Source organism: Schistocerca cancellata, chromosome 3, assembly GCF_023864275.1.
Source record: "Schistocerca cancellata isolate TAMUIC-IGC-003103 chromosome 3, iqSchCanc2.1, whole genome shotgun sequence".
NCBI lineage: Eukaryota > Metazoa > Arthropoda > Insecta > Orthoptera > Acrididae > Schistocerca > Schistocerca cancellata.
The window spans coordinates 457,054,834-457,081,192 of record NC_064628.1 but is presented as its reverse complement, the minus strand read 5'-3'; the positions used below and the strand labels follow the sequence as shown (position 1 = coordinate 457,081,192).

The window sequence follows — 26,359 nt, the reverse complement described above, 5'->3', positions numbered from 1 at the left end:
CAAAGCACTAACACGAATTCTTTACAGACGAATGGAAAAACTAGTAGAAGCCGACCTTGGGGAAGATCAGTTTGGATTCCGTAGAAATACTGGAACACGTGAGGCAATAGTGACATTACGACTTATCTTAGAAGAAAGATTAAGGAAAGGCAAACCTACGTTTCTAGCATTTGTAGACTTAGAGAAAGCTTTTAACAATGTTGACTGGAATACTCTCTTTCAAATTCTAAAGGTGGCAGGGGTAAAATACAGGGAGCGAAAGGCTATTTACAATTTGTACAGAAACCAGATGGCAGTTATAAGAGTCGAGGGGCATGAGAGGGAAGCAGCGGTTTGGAAGGGAGTGAGACAGGGTTGTAGCCTCTCCCCGATGTTATTCAATCTGTATATTGAGCAAGTAGTAAAGGAAACAAAAGAAAAATTTGGAGTAGGTATTAAAATCCATGGAGAAGAAATAAAAACTTTGAGGTTTGCCGATGACATTGTAATTCTGTCAGAGACAGCAAAGGACTTGGAAGAGCAGTTGAATGGAATGGATAGCGTCTTGAAAGGAGGATATAAGATGAACATAAACAAAAGCAAAACGAGGATAATGGAATGTAGTCGAATTAAGTCGGGTGATGCTGAGGGTATTAGATTAGGAAATGAGACACTTAAAGTAGTAAAGGAGTTTTGCTATTTGGGGAGCAAAATAACTGATGATGGTCGAAGTAGAGAGGATATAAAATGTAGACTGGCAATGGCAAGGAAAGCGTTTCTGAAGAAGAGAAATTTGTTAACATCGAGTATAGATTTAAGTGTCAAGAAGTCATTTCTGAAAGTATTTGTATGGAGTGTAGCCATGTATGGAAGTGAAACATGGACGGTAAATAGTTTGGACAAGAAGAGAATAGAAGCTTTTGAAATGTGGTGCTACAGAAGAATGCTGAAGGTTAGATGGGTAGATCACATAACTAATGAGGAAGTATTGAATAGGATTGGGGAGAAGAGAAGTTTGTGGCACAACTTGACCAGAAGAAGGGATAGGTTGGTAGGACATGTTCTGAGGCATCAAGGGATCACCAATTTAGTATTGGAAGGCAGCGTGGAGGGTAAAAATCATAGGGGGAGACCAAGAGATGAATACACTAAGCAGATTCAGAAGGATGTAGGTTGCAGTAGGTACTGGGAGATGAAGAAGCTTGCACAGGATAGAGTAGCATGGAGAGCTGCATCAAACTAGTCTCAGGACTGAAGACCACAACAACAACAGTCCGAGTCTATGGATTTCGCTAGTAATTATAACGACGTTGATCATTCGCAAACCCTATCAACCATACAATCAGACAGCGATTGACATTCATCCGATCAGCTTTACTCCGCTCAGCTCATATAGCCCCGTCTCCTTTTGTCTGCGGAAAGTTTATTTCTAGATGTGACGAGGATTCTCCTGACGGAGACATCACATACACTATGCACACATTCAGAATCAACTTCTGATTCATTCAGAAATAAACTTAAAATGTGTTCAAAAATGTTCAAAACCCAATAGGGATGCGTTTCAAAATCATATGAATAATTACAGACCAAAACTACTCAAACACAACTCAACTATAGTCTTCCTAAAGCCTTTGACACATTTTTCTGTCAGCAAACATTTGGATGAGCACTGCGTGTGTTGTCGTATACAGAGCATTTCCTTTGCAATTTAAGTTATTTTCATTTTTTTCTCTTGTTTATGTTTTATTGTTGAAGTATTATTCTGCAAAGCAGAATACAGTAATATCATTTGTTAGAGCATCGGTTCTTACCAGTCAAAATTACAAAAATTTAACAGGAAACTGAAACAATGAAAAACTCCTGGAATTCTAAAAAATTCCCACGTTTTCCCGGTTGAAAAAATTCCCGGGCTTTTCACGGATCTCCTGGTTGTCCCGGGCCATATACACCCTGGTCTACCTTTCCTGAATCTATCTTCTAAGATAAGTCGCAGGGTGAGAATTGGCTCTCGTGTTCCAACATTTCTATGGAATCCAAATTGAACTTACTAGACAATATACAGCAACAATTACCATGACGAACACTGTTTTTTTGAGAAATTACTATTATGGGAGCTTACCACTGCTCATCATCCTACATCAAACACATTAGCAGAGAAAAATATATCTAAAACAAAGATGATGTGACTTACCAAACGAAAGCGCTGGCATATTGATAGACACACAAACAAACACAAACAAACATACACACAAAATTCAAGCTTTCGCAACCAACGGCTGCTTCGTCAGGAAAGAGGGAAGGAGAGGGAAAGACGAAAGGATGTGGGTTTTAAGGGAGAGGGTAAGGAGTCATTCCAATCCCGGAAGCGGAAAGACTTACCTTTGGGGGAAAAAAGGAAGGAAGGAAGGACAGGTATACACTCGCACACACACCCACATATCCATCTGCACATACACAGACACAAGCAGACATTTGTAAAAGCAAAGAGTTTGGGCAGAGATGTCAGTCGAGGCGGAAGTACAGGGTAAGTCACATCATCTTTGTTTTTAGATATATTTTTCCCATGTGGAATATTTCCCTCTATTATATTCACATTAGCAGAGAAGTTAGTCAATGTTCCAAGACCTAAATGAACAAGATAACAGTTAAGTGACTCTGAGGAAGCCCTGAGATATTTCACTGGCCACAACAGCTAAACGATACTACCCATCGAGGATCCTTGCCCCCACCCCTCCACAGCACAGATACAACCGTCCCCACTACGTGAGACATAGCCCACTAGGAGCTCTTCAGCCCATACTGGCTGACTATATGGAGAAGGGACCGATTACCCCATAACACCAGCAATATGGAAACCAATACCTCACAAATCCAGCAATATGGAAACTAATTCGCAGAATTGGCGAATATCTGTTTACCAGATATTTATGTTTGCAACAACAACCACAACTTCAGAGGTCATGGCAAACTCTTCTCATATGTAGAGTCATTTGTTCGCTATTAGAAGTAGATGACCGGCTCAGAAGTTTAACTGCCTCCTCAAATCTGTTCTGTTCGCCAACCCCAAAATACAACAGCTACCTCATTTTCTGATCAGGACTCTAAATTGCAATTATCATTGTGCCTTGTGTTTAACATAATAATGAATTTATTCTTTGGTTCTGTTTAGAGTTCACTTTACTTCCACAGGGAGTATATGCGGACAAGGAAAAAAAATTCCTGCATTTTTCGGTTAAAAATAAACTTTCCCCCGGGTAAAAACACACTTTTTCCGTCCTAAGTAACAGTATATTTTCCTTTGGAACTGCAAAAACTTACCAATTCTTTGAATGGTTATGGTTTTGGACACGGACGTAGAATTTTCCGGCACTTTATAAAATGAAACTCAGGGAAAAAGACAAGTTTCGGAAATATCTTTGATGTACAACAACATGCACGCTGCGTATTTTCATATTACGAAAGTATACATCGGAATTACAACAAACACCGCATGTTACTTTCCGAATCACTGAAATCGAGATTGCGATGTGCTTTTGTAAGACAGTTAGCTCATGTCATGTGATCTCGCCAGCTGATGACAGCGAATATTTAGAGCATAGGGCGCATGATGTAGTCAGCCAATAGCAACATCATTGTTAAGTAGCACGAACACACAAGTTATTGGTTTAAATTAATATACACCGTGTTGCTACAAGAAAAGCAAAGCTTTCACATATAATATTGGTCTCTAAGGTTAATAAGCTGCAAGAGAAGCTAATTCGCATATAATGTTGATTTTTTTGCGCGTGTTACACTTGAAGGTATATCACACAAATGTGCCAGTAAAATTTTTAATAATGACATAAATGTCTGATCTTCAGGGTTCGAAATTCTTCTAAATGGCTCGTCATCAAAGAGTTGATTTTTAAATGAGACTCAAACGCTCTGTAATTTAAGAAATTCATGGTACATTCTCGCGCATAGTCCAACTTATGTTAAAGGATATTTACTTTGAAAGTAACGCTTTTCAAACCAGCATTCCCAATATTTTTCCACGACCTGTTAGAAATAGGTTCGTTTCAGTAGTTTCCATGGAGCGCCAGGTGACAGGTGACACCACGCTTGCGCAGCTACCATAACGTAGGAAGCCCGTATTTACGTACATGTAAAACATTAAAAGATCTTACATTCAGTTATAAAAGCAGCAAGACATCACAGGGTACTCCAAGAGCATCAGAATTTCGTGAACCATACTAAAACGTGCACATTTAAACTGCAACTTAAAGTACACATTCGTATGTCCATATTTCCAATGAAGTAGACCTCGACCTGATATTAAGCTTTTCAGTGTGGTTTTCGGGGTGTAAAATTTCTTGGAGCACCAGTACTGTATTACATCATGTTTGGTTCTTTATTATGGCATAATGCCATATGTGCTAGAAGATGAAAACATGCACTTGAAACACAGCAAACAGTTGAAATTAGCCAGTACTGTGGAATTAAAAATTTCGTTTCAAATACATTGACTGCCGCTGCGGAAAAGGTTAATAAAAGCCCAATTTCTTTAACAAACAGACAAAAATAACTTCATTGTTCCGCAAGGCGAATAATGCTTGACTGCCCGAAAGGTGGAAATAAAATAAAATCTTAAACTTATTAAATATTTAAGCCTTTCGTAATTATGTGGATGTATTATAATTCACTTGATATCTCCCGGCCACAGATATCCGTTTTGTTTTCATTTGACGTGAGAGTAAATGAAGGGGAAACAGCAAAATTACTAAACGTAAACACGGGTCATGTGGAGACTACCCACTATAACTCTAGGCTGCTCTGCGCATCAGCCCCGAATCTACGATATTTGCGAACCGGGTCAACATTTAAAAAAATCAAATTTTCGAAAATATGCGCATCTTGTAAGGCACATCATTCTGAAAAGTTTGAAACATAAAACGTGTGTTTGAGAAAACGTATGACTTGTTATTTGGTCTTAAGTGTGCCAAAGTGCAGTGCCACGCCTCTTCATACAGCATTCTTCCATCACACGTCACTGTATTTCGCTCTGTGAAATTGGAAGGTGTATATTTTGTAAGCGATGCCATCAAACTGTATTCAGGACAGTGGAAATTGAAATGTTCTGTGGTGCCTCTCCTGCTCCCAGTCAGACGGTTTGACAACCTGCCCCTCTTTTTTATTATTATTTTTTTAAAAACTCTTCATTAATAGCGGATGGGATTATTTGTAATCGGGAGTACATGAAATCTTCAGAAAATTTGCACTCTTTATTGTCTGTTAGCAGATAACTTGCTGTTTTGTGTGACATAAAATTAAATACAGGATACAAAAAACCAATAGAGGCAAGAGACAAGCAAGAAAGTACACACTTCTTCAATCCTTACCTCCTAGCAGTTTTTTCTCTCTAATCTTGCTACAGCTTTACATGGCGTGCTTTCCTTTCTACGCATTAATCTATTACCTCACCAAAGTTCGTCAAACATTTTGCTACATGAAAAATCGAAATTTCGTCATCTGATACTGAAAAAGCTGTTAACATTAATAATACCCTAGGGTGGCGTGGTTTCTCGATCTGATTATGTCTATTTTGTCACTGTATGCTAGATAAAACAAAATAGGTCTTTCTAATATTGCAGCAATTTAGTAACACACACCAAATAAGCAAGACTGTATTGGCACAAATGGTCATTTTTATAACACGACAGAATATAATTCACGGAATAACAATACCAAATGCGTATTAGGCATACTACAAGCAAAAAACTTTATGTTAGGAAATAGTTTCACATTTCATTCATACGCACCAGTTTCTCAAGCATGAGATCGAAAAGTAGTATTACGAAATTTTTATATAAATTTGGAATTGTCTTATTCTTCTATAATTTGTGTGATGTCCCCGTTTCATCTGCTTCCTCATTCTAACAAACAATCGTGTCATCACCAATTCTGTAGCTATTCCCGCCACAGTGAAAATTTGTTTGCCTATTAACTTCACTAACCCTGCCAGAATCACTGCTTTAGTTACCCCGCGATTATTCTGCGGTGAAGCGTTGTTACATATTCGTACAAAACGTTTTCTCTGTTACTTCCAAAATAGAACTTAAGCGGCTGCTAGCCGGGGACTGTACAACTGGTCCTTACTAGTGTAGCGATCTGGCCAAAAATTTTCTGCCAAAATTTCATTTTCTTGGATACAATGAGAAGATAATACGTAATCTTTCTCACTTGTTATTCCTGTAGTCGTTTAGTTCAATTCTGGTAGACTGAATCTATTGATTTCGCTAGTAATTATAACAACGCTGATCAATCGAAAACCCAATCAAGTACATAATACGACAGCGATTGACATTCATCCGTTCGGCTTTACTCCGCTCAGCTCATATAGCCCCATCTCCTTTTGTCTGCGGAAAGTTTATTTCTAGATGCGACGAGGATTCTCCTGACAGAGACATCACGTACACTATGCACGCATTCAAAAATCAACTTATGATTCATAAACCAACAGGGATGCATTTCAAAATCATATAAATGATCGATAGATCAACGTGCGCTGGATGTTAGGCGTTTTGTGAAACAAGTTTTTTTTCCCCCGAGAATATGAATTTGGCGCCCCTTTTCCCGGCAGCATCTAGCCGCTTGCTGCCACTGCTTGCACAGCCAACAGCCACATTCCTGTAGCCAGAAGCGGGAGGATCTACTACTAAAACGCGACTCAACTGCGCATGCGCATGAGCCCGCTCGTAACTGCTAACATGAATCAAATGTAAACAGTTGTGACTTCACGCTCATCGGAGGGAATTTGTTGTTATGAAGTACTGCATAATCTTCGTAAAGCCTTTGAAACATTTGCTGTTGGCAGACACTTGCATGAGGACTATGTGTCGTCGTTGTATATGGCGCATTTCCTTTACAATTTTTTTTCTCTCGTTTATGTTTTATTGTTGAAGTATTATTCTGCAGTAGCGGGATACAGTAATATCCTTTGTTAGAGTAGCGGTTCTTACCAGTCAAAATTACAAAAATTTAACTGAAAACTAAAACAATGAAAAATTCCCGGAATTCTAAAAAAATTCCCGGGTTTTTCCCAGTTTTCTCCTGGATGAAAAAATTCCTGGGTTTTTCCCGGATCTCCCGGTTGTCCCGGGTCGTATACACCCTGTTCCAGTCTTAAGATTTGTTCCTGCTATGTTTTCAGCCACGAACTTAGTGCTGAATTTAGTTTCTGGCAATGACTAGCATAAACTTTGTATAGTGAAAGATGGCTCGCATTGTTGTCGTCAGTTTTCAACTGTGATGCACAAAATGCTGCTAGTGATATGGAAGCTGTGCAACTGGATACAACTTGTCTACAGAGCTGCAGAACAGGTATTATTGTAGCGATGTATACAAATTCAAATTAGGTGACTGACATGCAAAACAGCTGTGCCAAGTCCACATTGACTCTCAGGGTCACCTTTTGTCACATGGACTTTAGTCTGTGTCTAGCTGTGACACAAAACCTGGATTTGTCACACTTGCATGTGACAAATACTCGCTGAGCTGCCTGGGGTGAGCATATTTAGGCCCTACTCAGAGGAAATGTGAAAGTTAACAAATTTTTGATTCCAGATGGCACTATCCCTTGAAAACCACCAGAGGTGAAATGAAAATTCCATGGAAGGAGTGCTACAGCAAATGTATTATATATGAGTTTATTCAAACAAAACCTGGTCAGTGTGTCTACCTTTGCCTCACACGTATGGTGGCACCACATAATTTTAGGTATGGTGCCACCATCTATTGGTAGAGAGACTGATGTGTGCGCACTGTTTGATGTTGTATAGCGCCAGTGTGGTCTGATGCCAAAGGGAAGGTGGTCACACAAGTTGTCGTCTACCACCAAACATGCAGTCGAGTAAGCAGGAACAACAAGGAGAGATTCGATTTTTGGTGGCAGCGAGAGTTGGAGGCTGTGAAATGTGTCGACAGATGAAGGCTGTGTATGGTAAGTACAGTCTTGAGTTGTACACGCATTGTGAAATGGCGCAAACGATTCCTTGAGAGGCACAAGTCACTGGAAGATGATGCTTGTCCAGGACAGGCTCATCGTGTCATCACACCTTAAATGGTTGCGGAAGTGAATGCTTTAGTCTTAGACAACAGCAGAATCACTGTGGACGAGATTGGTCAGTTACTGGGTACTAGCCTGGCACCGCCCACACCATAATGCATCAATACTTGAACTTTTGAAAAATCTGTGCGCAGTGGGTTCCCCACCAACTGACCACTGAACAGCGCAATACTCGAATGGCACTGTCTTTGAGTCATCTGCAACATTATTATGAGAAGGAATACGGCTTTATGCCCCGTGTTGTCACAGGTGACGAAACATGGTGTCACCATTTTGAACCAGAAATAAAGTGTCAGAGCAAGCAGTGGAAACATGCGACTTCTTCACCTACAAAGAAATCAAAGGCTGTGCATACCAATTCTGGTAAGGTCATGATGTCCACCTTTTTTTGGCTGCAAGGGCACTCTGCTTGTCGAGTTCCTGGAACAGGGAACCACTATCAATGCCCATCACTATCAAGCCACTTTACAGAATCTTAGAAGAGCCATCAAGTCAAAATACCAAAGCATGTTGTCCAATGGCGTCATCCTCCTGCTTGATAATGTCCACCCACACACGCCCAATGCAGTGAAGACGATATTGGAGTAGTTTTGGTGGGAAACTGCTGGAGCATCCATTGTACAGTCCCGACCTTTCACCGTGTGATTTTCATAGGTTTGGACCTCTAAAACAAGTTACTCGAGGACATTGATTTGCAATGGACAACAAAGTGTTTGACTGGGTCCAGGCCTGGATCTGACAGCAGCCTACTAGCTTCTTCAAGGATGGAATCAACCAGCTAGTGTTGCAATGGGATAAACGTGCCAACAGTTTTGGTGACTATTTTTGAGTATATATGGATTGTGTATAACTACATTTTTGAGTTAATAAAATCATTACCGTTATTTTACACTAGTGACCGGGTTTCATTTGAATGTCCCTTACAATACCAAGACAGCAGCAGTCACATTACAAACTTACTTGTAAAATGAACACATTGATTGATACTTTCGTGGCACAGCCATGCACTGCAAGTCTTCAGCATTTCTTGTAGCTTGAAAATCTCCACAGCATATTAAGAGGTCAATCTTCACATTTTCTTTTTCCTGTAGATGCTCAATTGCTTCATAAATTTTTTCTAATTCTCCATGAGCACAACCTTCTACTGCTATCTTCATATCTGTAAACCAAATTCCTGAACTTAATTAAAACATGTCAACACTATGTGTTGCCTTAAACAAAAATATCACAACACAGTATTTCCAGCCTACTCGCGGCACTGAGCACTCAAGTTAGCTAGAAATGTAGAATATTTCCAAAATAAAGTCAGCTACAACAAAAAATTTAAACAAACAATGGGAAGACCACGATGGAATGCAACAATATTATGAAAATGATAGTTGTTACTTACCACACAGTGGAGAAGCTGAGTTGCAGATATGTACAACAAAAAGACTGTCACAAAATAAGCTTTCAGCCAACAAGGCCTTTGCCAAAAATGGATATCACACACACACACACACACACACACACACACACACACACACACACACACAGACCACAGTCTCTGGCAGCTGAAGCCAGATTATAACAACAGCGTGTGATAGGAGAGACAACTGACGGGGGTAAGGAAGAAGCTGGGGCAGGGACAGGGAGGGATATCAGGATAAGGGTTGCGGACAGTAAAGTGCTGATGCGGGAGCATATAGGGACGAGATGGAGAGAGGGTACACAGCTAGGTGCAGTCCGGAGGTTGGATGGAGGGCAGTGCAGAAAGGGGGGGAGGGGAGGGGGATAGAGGTAGTGGAAAAGGAGAGAATAGAGGGCTTTGTAGTTGGGATTGGGTTCTTTGGGGAAGGAGACCAGACAGCGAGGTCATCGGTCCCATCGGATTACGGAAGGATGGGGAAGGAAGTCGGCCGTGCCCTTTCAAAGGAACCATCCCGGCATTTGCCTGGTGCGATTTAGGGAAATCACGGAAAACCTAAATCAGGATGGCCGGACGCGGGATTGAACCGTCGTCCTCCCGAATGCGAGTCCAGTGTGGCTTTGTAGTACTGAAATGCAAACAGAGAATGGGTTAGATTGGTAAGAACAATGCCTAATGGAGGTTGAGGCCAGGTGAGTTACTTGAACATAGGATATATTGCAGGGCGAGTTCCCACCTGCGCATTTCAGAAAAGCCCCACTGTTGATGGGAAGGATCCAGATGGCACAGGCTGTGAAGCAGCCACTGAAATGAAATATGCCATGTTGGGTGGCTTGCTCAGCAACAGAGTGGTCCAGTTGTTTTTTTGCTGCAGTTTGTCAGTGGCCATTCATGAGGACCAGACACCATGCCCACATAGAATGCAGCGGAGTGGTTGCAGCTTAGCTTGTAGAATACCTGACTAGTTTCACAGGTAGCCCTGCCTTTGATGGGATAGGTGATGTTTGTGACTGGACTAGAGTAGGTAATGGTGGGAGGATGTATGGGACATGTCTGGCATCTAGGTCTATTACAGGGATATGAGCCAAGAGGTTGGGAGCAGGGGTAGTGTAGGGATGGAAGAGGATATTTTTTAGGTTCAGTGGCTGGTGAAATGCCACTGTTTGGTGAAATGCCACTGTTGGGGGGGGGGGGGGGGGGGGGGGGGGGGGGGGGGTGGGATAGTGGATAGTATATTTATCATTTTGGGGTATAACGAGAGGTAGTCGAAAACATGGTGGGGAATGTAATGCAGTTGCTCCAGTCCTGGGTGGTGCTGAGACATGAGGGGAATGCGCCTCTGTAGCCAGATGGTGGTACTTTGGGAGGTGGTGGATGACTGAAAAGATAAGGTCAGGGAAATCTGTTTTTGTAGAAGGTGGAGAGGGGCAGGGGAGAATTATGGTCTGTAAGGTCTCAGTGACACTCTCTGTGTATTTTGAGAGGGACCACTTATCACTGTAGATGCGATGGCCATGGGTGGCTAGGCTGTATGGAAGGGACTTCTTAGTTTGGAATGGGTGGCAGCTGTCAAAGTGGTGGTATTACTGGCAGTTGGTTGGTTTGATATGGACAGGCGTACTGATGTAGCCATCTTCGAGGTGGAAGTCAACACCGAGGCAGGTGGCTTGTGGGTTAAGTAGAACCAGGTGAAGCAAATGGGGGAGAAGGCGTTGCGGTTCTGGAGGAATGTGGATAGGGTGTCCTCACCCTCAATCCACATCATGAAGGTGTCATCAACGAATCTGAACTGGATGAGGGGTTTAGGATTCAGGGTGTTTAGAGAAGATTCCTGTAGATGACCCATGAATAGGCTGGCATAGGGTGGTGCCATGAAGGTGCCCCATAGCACCTGGATCCTCCCCACCAATACCAGCGTTTCTGAACTGTGTAGGTGGGAACTCTCCCTGCAATATATCCTACATTCCCATACCCCTACTGGCCTCACCCTTCATTAGTCATTGTCCTAACCGATCTATCCCCTTCCCCATTTCCATTCCAGCACTGCACAGCCCTCTATTCCACCAATGCACTCAGTCTTTTAACTTCTTTTCCACTTCCTCCCCCCCCCCCCCCCCTCTACCCTGCACTCCATCTAAACTCCCAACTGTACCTAGCTGCCCTACCATATCTCCACCTCGTCCCTGCATGCTCCCCCAGCAGCACTTTACTATCCCCCCCCCCCCCCCCCCCCCCCACTGCCCCGACCTCTTCTGTATACCCAACCGGCTGCCTGTCCCATCATATGCCCCTGTTCTGCTGTTCGTAGTCTGGCTCGGCTGATATGGACTGCGGTCGTGTGTGTGTGTGTGTGTGTGTGTGTGTGTGTGTGTGTGTGTGTGTGTGTGTCCATTTTCGACAAAGGCCTTGCTGGCTGAAGCTTATTTTGTGACAGTCTTTTTATTGTGCCTATCTGCGACTCAGCATCTCCGCTATGTGGTGAGTAGCAACTATCCTTTTCATAACATTGCAGAAAATTTTAAAACATGCAAAAAGTACACTGTGAGAGGCTATTCATCAGCTATTAATTTGAGCTATTGCTGTTTATGTGCTAGGTCTACCAAAAACTGTATCTCAATATGATACGGACTATAAACGTCAAACTGTGTTATTTAAGGGGAGTTGGAATGCCGGAAAATGGAAAAAATTCACATTTTCAGTTTTTAACCTTATAACTTAATTTGAAATTTTCTGCTTAAAATGGTGCAAAATTTGTTAAGAAATTCCAATTGGAAGTATTTTTATTTAATTTTTCAAAATTACATGTGCGCCCAGCAAAGTTACCCATCTTGTGATTTGTACACATTTAAATCTTCGCATTTCCGAAAACATTACATATAGAAGGCTGTGGATTTCACTCTTCAGTTGTAGAATCTTTGATCCTTCCATAGGTACCATTGTTTTTACGACTAGCTGTGTTTATTGTTCAGTTTTTGATCTGTGAGTGTTTGTTTTGAGCCTCGAGTTTAGTTTGTCGCTCATTTGGAGTTTGTTATCTGTCTTGTTTTGACTTTCAGTGGTGAGTGCGTAGTTTCTACGATGCCTAGGAGTGCATCATTATTTAAAAAGCGAAAGTTTCGCGGTAATAGATTTACAAATAACGTTTGTTCAAGTGATTCTGCTTCAGCACCTGTTGATGCTGGTGAAAGTTCTGACGTTTGTACAGCTGAGATGTGTGAAGGAGACACGCCCACCAGTGCATCAAAAAAGAAGTTATCAAACTGTGCAAGTGAAATTACAGATGAAGCTTCTAATGAACAATATGTTTTAGTCGACTTTCCTGTTTTTACTGAGTTATGAAGAAATGTTTGTGTTGTAATCTTTGTGGAGGTTCTTTTGATATGAACATAACAAAATCTATAGGACTTTCCTGCAAAATTGCTATAGTTTGTGCCAGTTGTGAAAATGAGACCTGTTTTTGGAGCTCTAAAACATGCAGTAGCAATTTGTTTGAGAGTAATATCAGGCTAATGTATGCAATGAGAGCAATTGGTAAAGGACATACTGCTGCTCAAACATTTTGTGCCATAATGAATCTTCCACCTCCACCTGCTAAAATTGACAATTACACTGAAGTGATAGGAGATGCTGTTCAGTCTGTAGCAGATTTATCAATGAAAGCTGCTGCCAGTGAAGCAAAATATATAAATGAAGGAAACCCAGATATCCCTGTTGCTTTTGATGGAACCTGGCAGAAAAGGGGTCACACATCCAAAAATGCTGTTGCTACTGTTACTAGTGTGGACAGCGGTAAAGTTTTGGACTATGAAGTGCTCACTAAACATTGTTACCATTGTGCATCTGGTAAGATAGAAGCAGCTCACATATGTAGCAAGAATTATGAAGGTACGAGTGGAGGCATGGAGGCTGCCGCTGCTGTGAAAATGTTTAGCAGATCAGAAAAAGAACGGGGAGTATTTTACACAAAATTCCTTGGAGATGGGGACTCCAAGGCATACAAAAGTGTTACAGAATCCATGCCATATGTCAATAAGACAATAACTAAACTAGAATGTGTCGGTCATGTTCAGAAACGAATGGGCACTCGTCTAAGGAAACTGAAACAGAATCTGAAGGACAAAATTTTGTCAGATGGTAAAACCATTAGAGGTCGCCTGTCAGATAAAATTATAAATGAATTACAACAATACTATGGTATGGCAATAAGAAATAATGCAAATAATTTGCAGGAAATGAGACAAGCTGTATGGGCCACATATTTACATCGATCATCAACTGATGATAATCCTCAACATTTTGCTTGTCCAGATGGTCCTCAGTCATGGTGCAATTATAGAAAATCTCAAGCTACTGGGGATCCTTATCACCATAAAAATTATATTCCATTGGCTGTTATGGAAGTAATTAAACCAATATATAGAGACTTGGGGCATCCTGATCTTCTGCGAAAATGTCTTCATGGTTGTACCCAGAATCAAAACGAGTCGTTCAACAACCTCATTTGGACTCGTGTACCTAAGAATGTATTTGTTGGGATAAAAACATTGAAATGGGGAGTCAGTGATGCTGTTATTTCATTCAATGATGGTCATATGGGTAGGCTAAAGGTCATGGCAAGGCTCGGCATTGCTCCTGGTATCAACACCATCAGAGGTCTTCAGCTTCTGGACAGCGTGCGAGTAAGGAAGGCTCAGTATGCAGCTGAATTTAATACAAAAAAAGCAAGGGCAGCAAGGAGAAGAAAGCTTCTAGGTGAAGAAGAAGAACTAGAAGATGACCCTGATTACTCTGCTGGACACTTTTGATAATAGAATAAAAGGTATTTGTGAATTTTCATAATAAATTACTTTAATCGCATTTTCTGGCATTTGACATTTTTAGTGTTACATGTACCTTTATCTCATAAACCACTCAACCAACAACATTCAAATTTTCAGAAATGCTGCAAAACAGTTCAAAGAGGCCACTGAACTAGAATCATGACAAGAACTGGCTTATTCTCTGAACTAGGGAAGTTTATGTTATACTTTTTCCAATAAAAAATGGCTTAATGGTAAAAAATTCATAAATACTATACCAACAAAAAGAAAACATTGGTTCTAGTTCAGTGGGCTCACAATATATGCTGAAAACCTCTGCCAGAATTTCAAAGTTCTGAAGATAATAGTTCCAAAGAAAAAGGTACACAAAGTTAGCAAATTTAACATTGGCGAGATAGGGCATTCCAACTCCCCTTAAGACAGGTAAAATGTGTATGTCTATGGTATTTTGTACCTCCTCACAATATCAGTTGGCATATCACCTGCTTACAACAGATACAGGACTACACTTTTTGTATATTATTTTAGACACATCTGTTGACAAAAGGTATATTGTCCATGGATTCCATCAAAAAGGTTGACCTTGGAGTGGTGGAAAGAGTCAAAGTACACATTAACATCAGAATCATATGAACTAACTACAGTGCATTAACAATAAACTATCACTATATTCCTAAAATGCTGCTCCTTTGAAAAAAACTGCTGCTTCCTCAGTTATATTAAACAAGTAAACCCACACCCGAGACTCTTTAAAGAATGGAGAACTCAATGTATAAAAAGTCGCGTCTCCTGAACTATATGTTGTACAATGATATAATTTTGCAGTTCCTAAGTAATATACAGTATGTGGACACTGTCTGTAAAATGTATTGCAAAGAAGTAATAAATTAAAATGTCATGCCTGATGTTGCAATATTTCTGCATGAACAGCAAAAATGTATTACGTAATAAACTTCATTCCTTTCACCATTCTGTGGAGAGTGTCAGGAAGCAAAAGTTTTGTAAATGTTTGAAATTGTGTGTACAGTTTGTTGGAGGTCTCCAAGTGCTCTTATTCTCTAATATTGGGTGAATATAGTCTGGGTAATTCGTGAACCATCAGTTACTGCCTCTTATACATAGTTTGTAACTGTAATGCTAGACTTTGTGTGTTCAACCTTTAACGTAAGATTATGCCTCTTGATCATTAGTTTATGATTAGTTTATGACTGCATTTTAAATTATGTCAATAACAGCATGAAATACTGAAAATCAAACTTTTTCTTGCCTCCGTCAACTATTACATAGGAAACCTGCAACTGGAACCATGCCCCCAAGTTAGCTGTGTTGTACTAAAATATAGATAACTGCTGAGGCATTCTGCGCCAAGTGCCCCAATCTGTAATATGCTCCCAACTCAACCATCTTCAATTTGGTTGAAATGTGTTCAGAACGCACTTTACGATCCTACTTGGACTAGCTGTGTTGTACTAAAATATAGGTAACTGCTGAGGCATTCTGCGCCAAGTGCCCCAATCTGTAATATGCTCCCAACTCAACCATCTTCAATTTGGTTGAAATGTGTTCAGAATGAACTTTACGATCCTACTTGGACTTCTGCAAAATCTTAGCCCATATGTAATGTGGTATAAGTACTACAGATGTTTGTATAAGGGCAGCTATTTCCAAAATGGAAATATGTGAAAGAAATTATGTTTGGCAAACCACATTTTCTGACCTAATAAGAGTTAAGACAACACAACCCACTATCCTGGATCAGATTTTTGTGCAGATTACAAAAATAATATAAGTGAAGATCAGAATGCAATGCCCAAGGCACATCCTCTCTTCAAACTTTCATAAAAATTTTGTTGGGACAAATTTTCCCCATATTTTAACAAGGAATTGGTAGTTATGAAAGGCCACTGGCAACATGATTATTTGTCAGTGCATTGTCTGCCTGACTGTCATAAAATAGTGGATTATGAGCTATGCTACAGACATATTCATGAAGTTATTAGTGCCCAAAACTAACAAAGTAACATTTTTTTCTATGTTTAACATCAAGTATCTTAAAATTGACAACAGATTTCCTAATTGTAAACAGCTATGAAAAGAGTAGGACTACATTTAAATCTATTACGAAAGCTGATTTACATTTTGGTGTAATTTCAATTAGGATGCAAAAATTTGGCTCGAATATTTCTTTTTTCTTTCTTTCTTTAGGTGAGCAATAAAACTTCTGCTCCCTCTGTCTTTTAAAAAATATGTTTGGCACATTGCTGCATTATAGATTCATTGTTATACCAATCAACGAACTAAGAATTACAAAGCAGGTTACTGTCCTGTATTACTGTTACTTGAAACCTGTAATGGTTACATTTCATCAATTCAGGAATGATATACCAAGCACATTCTTGTGAGACTGTTCCCTTGAGTCATTGTGCTTTTTGACTCTCTGAATTAACACAAACCAAAGACTGCTCCATCCTGCATAATGCTGAAACAGTTCTACTCTACACACTAGTGTGAGGAGCACTGACAGCAGTGTGCCTAAAGACTCATCCTCAAATGAACAATTCATATTGTGGACCGAACTATTCCTTATCTCCTGTTATTATTTCCAAGATCCTTCACCGAAGAGCCTAAATTGCAGCTGACATCATGGAACCCTCTACTTGGCTTAAAAATTCTAGCACTCTTCCTAAAGAGTTCTATATTAGTTCTGATAATTCGCCCCTCTCTACCAATGTCAAAGCTAAGCAACCTTCTTAACACTTCCCTTTTTGACCCTGTATATGACTTAGGCGAAGCTTTACCACATCAAAAAATTAACACACATAATTAATTTTTCTCTCTTTGAAAGTACATGTCTGCAATCCTGGTACATTGTGAAATGCCCATACTACAGTACTGTGGCATGACACTAGAGGAGGCGATCCATCACTACTTGACAATGGGCTGTGCTGTTTTGTTTCGGTTCTTCTAGTGGTGTCCTACAGTACTATGAGGTGGACATTTCAGTTTTTACACAGTACCTAAAAACGAACAAACAATTTTAACTATGTCACTTTATTTTTTATAGATGATAATTAAAACCCTATGACCACCCCCACAGACAGGGTAAGAGTAGCAAAACTACACAAAACATTTTTATTAACTCTTACCTGATGGGAATTCCATTAGTAAACAGATAAATGGTCTTTCTTACCATGATGTACAAATTTTAACACTAAAAGGAATTTGTGTCCACATCATCATCATCATCATCATCATTTAAGACTGATTATGCCTTTCAGCGTTCAGTCTGGAGCATAGCCCCCCTTATACAATTCCTCCATGATCCCCTATTCAGTGCTAACATTGGTGCCTCTTCTGATGTTAAACCTATTACTTCAAAATCATTCTTAACCGAATCCAGGTACCTTCTCCTCGGTCTGCCCCGACTCCTCCTGCCCTCTACTGCTGAATCCATGAGTCTCTTGGGTAACCTTACTTCTCCCATGCGTGTAACATGACCCCACCATCTAAGCCTGTTTGCCCTGACTGCTACATCTATAGAGTTCATTCCCAGTTTTTCTTTGATTTCCTCCTTGTGGACACCCTCCTGCCATTGTTCCCATCTACTAGGACCTGCAATCATCCTAGCTACTTTCATATCTGTAACCTCAACCTTGTTGATAAGGTAACATGAATCCACCCAGCTTTCGCTCCCATACAACAAAGTTGGTCGAAAGATTGAACGGTGCACAGATAACTTAGTCTTGGTACTGACTTCCTTCTTGCAGAAGAGAGTAGATCGTAGCTGAGCGCTCACTGCATTAGCTTTGCTACACCTCGCTTCCAGTTCTTTCACTATGTTGCCATCCTGTGAGAACATGCATCCTAAGTACTTGAAACCGCCCACCTGTTCTAACTTTGTTCCTCCTATTTGGCACTCAATCCGTTTATATTTCTTTCCCACTGACATTACTTTCGTTTTGGAGATGCTAATCTTCATACCATAGTCCTTACATTTCTGATCTAGCTCTGAAATATTACTCTGCAAACTTTCAATCGAATCTGCCATCACAACTAAGTCATCCGCATATGCAAGACTGCTTATTTTGTGTTCACATATCTTAATCTCACCCAGCCAGTCTATTGTTTTCAACATATATCCATAAATAATATAAACAACAGTGGAGACAGGTTGCAGCCTTGTCTTACCCCTGAAATTACTCTGAACCATGAACTCAACTTACCGTCAACTCTAACTGCTGCCTGACTATCCATGTAAAGAACTTTAGTTGCTTGCAAAAGTTTGCCTCCTATTCCATAATCTTGTAGAACAGACAATAACTTCCTCCTAGGAACCCGGTCATATGCCTTTTCTAGCTCTATAAAGCATAGATACAATTCCCTGTTCCACTCATAACACTTCTCCATTATTTGCCGTAAGCTGAAGATCTGGTCCTGACAACCTCTAAGAGGCCTAAACCCACACTGATTTTCATCCAATTGGTCCTCAACTAATACTCGCACTTTCCTTTCAACAATACCTGAGAGAATTTTACCCACAACGCTGATTAAAGACATACCTCTGTAGTTGTTACAATCTTTTCTGTTTCCATGTTTAAAGATTGGTGTGATTACTGCTTTTGTCCAGTCTGATGGAACCTGTCCCAACTCCCAGGCCATTTCAATTATCCTGTGTAGCCATTTAAGACCTGACATTCCACTGTATTTGATGAGTTCCGACTTAATTTCATCCACCCCAGCCGCTTTATTGCACTGCAATCTATTGACCATTTTCTCCACTCCCTCAAATGTGATCCTATTTGCATCATCATTCCTATCCAATTCTACCTCGAAATCTGAAACATTACTGATTGCATTTTCACCTACATTGAGCAACTCTTCAAAATATTCCCTCCATCTGCCCAAGGCATCCACAGGATTCACCAGCAGTTTTCCTGACCTGTCCAAAATACTTGTCATTTCCTTCTTACCTCCGTTTCGAAGACTGCTAATTACACTCCAGAATGGTTTTCCAGCAGCTTGACCCATAGTCTCCAACCTGTTTCCAAAGTCTTCCCAAGATTTCTTCTTGGATGCTGCAATTATCTGTTTGGCTTTGTTTCTTTCTTCAACATAACATTCTCTGTCTACCAGGGTTCTAGCATGTAGCCATTTTTGATACGCCTTCTTTTTGCTTTTACAGGCTGCCTTGACTGTATCATTCCACCAAGCTGTTTGCTTCATCCTACTTTTACACACTACTGTTCCAAGACTTTCTTTAGCCACTTCTAGTACTGTGTCCCTGTACCTTGTCCATTCCTTTTCCAATGACTATAATTGACTACATTCAACTAACTGGTACCTTTGTACTTGTGCCAGATTTCCTTATCCTGAAGTTTCTCCACTCTTATCCTCCTACATATGGACCTGACCTCCTGCACTTTCGGCCTCACAATCCCAATTTCACTGCAGATTAAATAATGATCAGTGTCATCAAAGAATCCCCTGAATACACGTGTGTCCCTCACAGCCTTCCTGAATTCCTGATCTGTTATTATATAGTCAATGACAGATCTGGTTCCCCTGCCTTCCCAAGTATACCGGTGAATGTTCTTATGTTTAAAAAAGGAGTTTGTGATTACTAAGCCCATACTGGCACAGAAATCCAAGAGTTGTTTCCCGTTCCTGTTGGCCTCCATATCCTCTCCAAATTTACCCATAACCTTTTCATACCCTTCTGTTCGATTTCCAATCCTGGTGTTAAAATCACCCATGAGCAGAACACTGTCCTTGTCCTTTACTCTAACAATTACATCACTGAGTGCCTCATAAAAACTATCCATCTTATCTTGATCTGTCCCTTCACAATGTGAATATACTGACACAATCCTAATTTTCTTGCTAGACACTGTCAAATCTACCCACATCAGTCGTTCGTTTACATACCTTATTGCAACTACGCTGGGTTCCATTTCTTTCCTGATGTAAAGCCCTACACCCCATTGTGCTATTCCTGGTTTGACTCCTGACAGGTAGACCTTGTATTCTCCCACTTCCTCTTCTTTCTCACCCGTTACCCGAATGTCACTAACAGCTAAAATGTCCAGCCCCATCTTATTTGCAGCCTCTGCCAGCTCTACCTTCTTCCCAGAGTAGCCCCCATTGATATTAATAGCTCCCCATCTCATTACCTTTTGTTTGCCAAGTCGTATCTTAGGAGTCCCTGGTTTGTCAGTTAGAGGTGGGACTCCGTCACCTCCAAAGGTCCGAGGCATTTTGCTCTGATTGTTGCCAGCATCATATTTAAAGTACCAGGGAATCAGGTTGCTAGCCTTACTTGCCCCGAGTCCCACTGGGTTATACCCCTAACGGCTGAGGGACTAACCGGTGGATTTGGTAGTCTTTGCCGTATGAGCACAAAGGTGACCACGACTCAGAATATGTCCGAGATGCCCAGCCTTATTCCAAAGTAACTGGTATCCCGACTGCCGGGACCACTTACTTGGCCACTCATACGTTGCCCATGGTTCATGAACTAGGACATGACTACAGGAACCCACACCATGAACCACCACACATGCATTGAATATAATTACAAACTATTTAGAAATATTAATCACATGGCAACACCGACTTCTTTAAACCTCATTAAAGGAAAAGAATGGCAGGATGTTTATAGTGCTGATAATGCAGACAATACTTATAATGTTTCCCTCAACACATTTATTGTGTTCCTTTGAAGTTGCTTTCCATTAGAATGTTTAGAACAAGGAGCTAGCACCAACTGGCAACCTGGGTGGCTAACTAACGATATACGGATATCAAGGGTATTACATAAAAAAGTTACAAGTAATCACAACTGAGCTGCAATACCCTATTACAGACAGTATTGTAAGGTTTCTAAAAATGTTATTAGGAAGGCACAAAGCATGTGGTATGCAAATAGAATAGGTAATTCCTAGGAATAAAATTAAAACCTTACAGTCACTCATGAAGGAAGTGTCTCTACCCCCCCCCCCCCCCCCCACACACACAAAACTGTGAAGTCAGTAAACAAGTAAATGAGTAAACGAATTTAGGATAGAGCTCGTGCCCTGGGACAACTTCAGCTGTGGCGCACAAAGCTGTGCTGCAGCTATGTAAATTATATTTACTCCATTTTGTAGTGAGATACAATTCTCCTCCCACCCTCAGCTGTATATTGTGCACAGTGATATATGACCTACATCACACTTAACAAAAAGTATCAAGCGAATATATTTTTGACTCTAAGTTGTCAAAATTAACTGCTGTAGGTAAAATGTTGCTGTCCCACAAAAGTAAAGTGACTTCTAATGATAACAGGGTGCACAAATTAATGCATAAGGGGTCCAACACAAAAGCATCAGCATTCGCATTCCCCTTAATAATACTGGGATGTTTTAGAAAAACAAGTACTGCATAAGCTTAAAGCATTTCAGCAGATTTGCTGAAAGTATAAAATCCATTACGAGATTTTGAAGGCTTTTTAAAAATCTTAAGTCATACTTATGGTGTCACTCAGGTTGTTACTTTTGGCCATCAATCTGAATCAGTATAATTAACCATACATTCTACAAATTATTTTGGACCAATGACAGTATTGTGGAAAGGATACATTGCTAATCATCATATAATGGAGATATCAAGTAGCAGACAGGCACAACAAAACGACTGCTAAACGAGAGAGAGAGAGAGAGAGAGAGAGAGAGAGAGAGAGAGAGAGAGAGAGATTCATGCATGCGCAACTCACAAGCACATTGTCGCTCACCAAGGCCTCAGCGCTCACGTGTCCAGAGACAGTGGTCATGCACGTGGACACTCACTCACGTGAATGTGTGTGTGGTGGTGTTATTCACTTCAGAAGAAAGCCTTCTGACTGAAAGGTCACTTGTTTAGCAGCCCTTTTGTTATCCCTGATTGCAATTCACCTGCACTATATGGTGAGTAAAAATCTATCCTTTACATATTATTGTCACTGCTCAATCATGGATTTACCAATATTTGAACCAATGCTACTCTTAGTACATCAACAACTTTTCGGATAAATTGGGACAGAGAGATAATATCCTAGTGAACGTATGTAGAAGAAAGCAAATTAATTCCACAGGTATGTGTCAATAAACAATAACAACCTAAATTTTTGATTAAAGAAAGGAAATTGCAGTGTCAACTTCAATAAGAATGACAACTATGTAAACAATATATATATCTCAAGGGCAAATATGTCGGATAAAATATATCTACACAAGAGTCCGGAAGAATAAGAATTGAAAATCGTAATTTGTTGCAAATTAACTGAAAACTGAAGAGGGTGTGTTTAATAATGTTTCAGTGTCACAATGTTTATCATACCATACATGGGGCCACGCATGGTAAATATTCAATAAAAACAGTTTTACGTTTACTAAAAATATGGAGTCAATGTCCTATTATGTAAACCCACTTATTGCATTTTCTCTTCTACAATACTGAAAATACTACACCACTGTAAACAAAAAGAAATGACAAATTAAGTCCTTAGCCGTGGAGCGTCCGGACTGCTTCAAATACGGTAAACCGAATCCAAGACGAAAATACAAATACGCTAAATGTCCAACTGAAATTAAGACCAAGACACAAATACTGTAAACTTCCCTCCGAAACCAATACCAAACTGTAGCTGCTACCTTCAAAATGAATCTATTTTTCCACGAGAATTAATCGCATAGCGTGGTCTGCCTACCTTATGCATATGAATTTTGTTGATATAGATTAAACAAAACCATTAAATGGTTTTTTATGTCCACCTGCGTCATAACCACATAACAGCTAACCTCATCTTCGTCCAACTCTGCACAATAAAACTCTTCACTTTTCGTAATTCCAATGCACTTCTCATCGCTAGACGCTAAAGAGAGAACAGTTAAGCATCGTCAGGTCAAAAGTGTTATCGAGAGTATAGTCGCGACACTTCGCTTCGATTTTGCTGTCTACTGCGCCAGCAGCGCGCCAAGCGCCCAGTTAGTAAAAGTGTTGAGTTCGGCACGATCGTGAAAGCGAAGGCAAATAGTGATTGTTTACTGTGGTTTGTACACTAGTTTTTACAAATGGGAGCGTAGCGTAGCGCAATAAATTGCAACAACAACAAGAAGGAGATACCACATCTGTCTCTTTTTTTTAGGTTTCCTATCGACCCTGGAAGGTCTATACCACAGTCTAACATAACAGTCGCGACACTTCGCCACGATTTTGTTGCCTACAGCGCCAGCAGCGCCCCCAAGCGGCTGGTAGATTGAACTGTAAGTTCGGCGCGATAGTGAAAGCGAATAGTGATTGATTATTTTGTTTTATACAATGGTTTATACCATCGGGAGCGTTTGTAGCGCAATAAATTGCAGCAACAACAGGAAGAAGACACCACAGCTGTCTCTTTTTAGGTTTCCTAAGGATCGTGAGAGGTATATACCATCATGTTACTAAACTGTATCGTCAGGATTCACTTGCAAACTATATGTGTATAAACGATGAATGTATCGTTTTAGGAGCAGAAAATGGCTTGTTAATAGCAGACGAGAAGACCTTATGAAGAAAGACCCAGTTTACCTGTATAATAATATTAGCTTTTGTCCACTACATTTCGAAGAAAACCAGTTCATGAACGCAGACAATAACAAACTTGTGTGGAATGCAGTACCCACACTATTTGACATCCTAAATAAGCCACGTCAACTGACGATGAAGAGGAAACTGCCACAAAGATTCGACAGTCAATCTAAAGCTGTAAAACAGTCGATGACACAGAAGCAGCCAGTTCAGCTCTCCATGTATCAGTGCCAGATTCGTGCGAATCGTCACCACAAACGTGCTTTGACGATAAAGTGGTTAGATTACATGCAGCTGTTCATGTCTTACAAAAGTGTGTGAAGTGTCAGATCGTGCAGATCGATCGAAACTATTACGGGACAAGGAAAGTGCCTACAGACAGATTGTTTGAAAATTATTCAAATATTTGGTTTTTCGTGAAATGTAATGTAATCAGCTCATTATAATGTTTTCAGCATATTTCTGCCACTATTTGGCAGTGGCTTTACCCACTTTGAATAATATAAAGATTAAGGTCCTACTTGTGGCAACAGGCAACAATGACACACACACAGTAGGCCTACAGAACGATAAACGAGCTGTCGATCGCTTTTGGATGTAGAGGTACATGTCTGTGCTTCTTACATGTGAATCTGTGTTTATATTCTTTTGATATCAACGTGGTAAGCTGCAATTCTGTCCAATGTCACAAGTGTTTCTTCACGAATGTGTTGTAGCTTGCCACTCTATTCATGGTTTTTGTCCATACTTGCGCTTATTTTAGAATCATTAATAGAAACATATATGCCTTCCGATACTAAACAAACTCTTGGAGGCAAGAAAATAACTCGAATAATTCGGAAATTACGTAGGAAATGGATGTAAACAAACATTATGCTTACAACGCGTCTGACGTTCACCTTACCTGCCGCTTTGAGCGCTAGTGTCTCTCCATCTGTCAAACGGCAACAACTTTTACAGCAGTGAGTGTCGCGACTATAATGTTAGACTGTGGTCTATACCATCACGTTACTAAATTGTATGGTCAAGATTCGCTTGCAAACTATATGTATAACGATGATTAATGTTTCGTTTTAGGAGCATAAAACGTCTAGAGAATAGCAGACGAGAGGATCTTATGAAAAAGACCTTATTTAATTTGATAATAATGTTAAGTTTTGTTCGCTACAGGTCGAAGAAAGCCAGTTCATGAATGCAGAAATAATAAACTCATGTGGAATGCAGTAACCACACTGTTTGACATCCCAAATAAGCCACCTTAACTGACGATGAATTGGAAACTGCCATAAAAGTTCGACAATCTAAAGCTGTAAAACACTCCTATGGCACAGTGGCAGCCAGCTCAACTCCGCACATATCAGTGCCAGATTCATCTGAATCGTCAACACAGACCTGCTTTGATGATGAAGTGGAAGAATTAAGTACAGTTATTCGTGTCTAGAAAAAGCGAGTGGAGTATCGGAATATGCAGATCGCTATACCTCGTGCAAAACTATTACGGGACAAGAAAAGTATCTTTCAGTCTAAGTATAGATAGCAATAGAAACTGTATCAGAAGGATCAAGTGAAGAAGCACAAAAAAAATTTGAAGACTATAGGACCTCGGCATTTAAAAAAAGATGCCCTTGACTTGTTAAGCCAGATTAAGGTGCCATCTGCGAGATGGAAAGAAGAAAATAAGCTGTTTGCGCTAAGTGATAAATGACAATATGTTCCACCTTTTAAAGCAGAAGGTACAGCACTTCTCACAGTGTTATTGGCTTTGAGGACTAGGGGATTACACTCACAGCATATTTCTCCCACTGTTTGGCAGTTGCTTGTCTGACTTTGAATAATAAAAGGTGAAGGTCGTACTTGTGGCGACAAGCAACAATGGCTAAAAGACAGTAGGCCTACGGAATGACAAACGGTGCGTCGATTCCTTTTGCACATGGAGGTAAATGTCTGTGCTTCTTACGTGTGAATATATGTGTTTATAATCCGTTGATATCAACTTGGTGAGCTGTAGTTCTATCCAACGTCACAAGTGTTTCTTCAAGAACGTGTCTTAATTTGCCACTGGATTCATGATTTTTATCCCTACTTGTGCTCATTTTAGAGTCATGTTTAAAAACATCTACGTCTTCTGATATTACGCAAACTCTTGGAGGCAAAAAAATAATCCAAATATTTCGTATATGACGTGGGAAAGAGATGCAACATTATGATTACGATGCATCTGGCGTTCTCCTTTCTTGCCACTTGGAGCGCTAGTGTCGCTCCTGCTGTCAAATGGTAACAACTATTACAGCAGTGAGTGTCGCAACTGTTATGTTAGACTGTGATATAGTCCTATTTCCAAAGGCAATGAAAATTTCTATATACTTGTACCACAGTCTTCAAACACTACCAGATGGTAGAAAATATCCAAGACGTGGCACTCAGAAAACTGTTACAGACATTTAACCCTCACAGGGAAACGTTTTT

The 26,359-nt window shown here is 40.3% G+C and overlaps 1 protein-coding gene across 1 annotated transcript in view; it reads right to left on the bottom strand.

The window, feature by feature from the left end:
- Window positions 1-23,215, bottom strand: part of LOC126175226 (lariat debranching enzyme) — an 86,012-nt gene extending 62,797 nt beyond the window's left edge. Inside the window, exons 1-2 of the mRNA XM_049921858.1 lie at window positions 23,034-23,215; window positions 9,044-9,242 (exon numbers count right to left, since the gene is read on the bottom strand). Of these exons, the coding sequence (XP_049777815.1) occupies window positions 9,044-9,240 (197 nt within the window). The 5' untranslated portion in view covers window positions 9,241-9,242; window positions 23,034-23,215. The remainder of the gene's footprint in view (window positions 1-9,043; window positions 9,243-23,033) is intronic.
- Window positions 23,216-26,359: the final 3,144 nt, after the last annotated feature.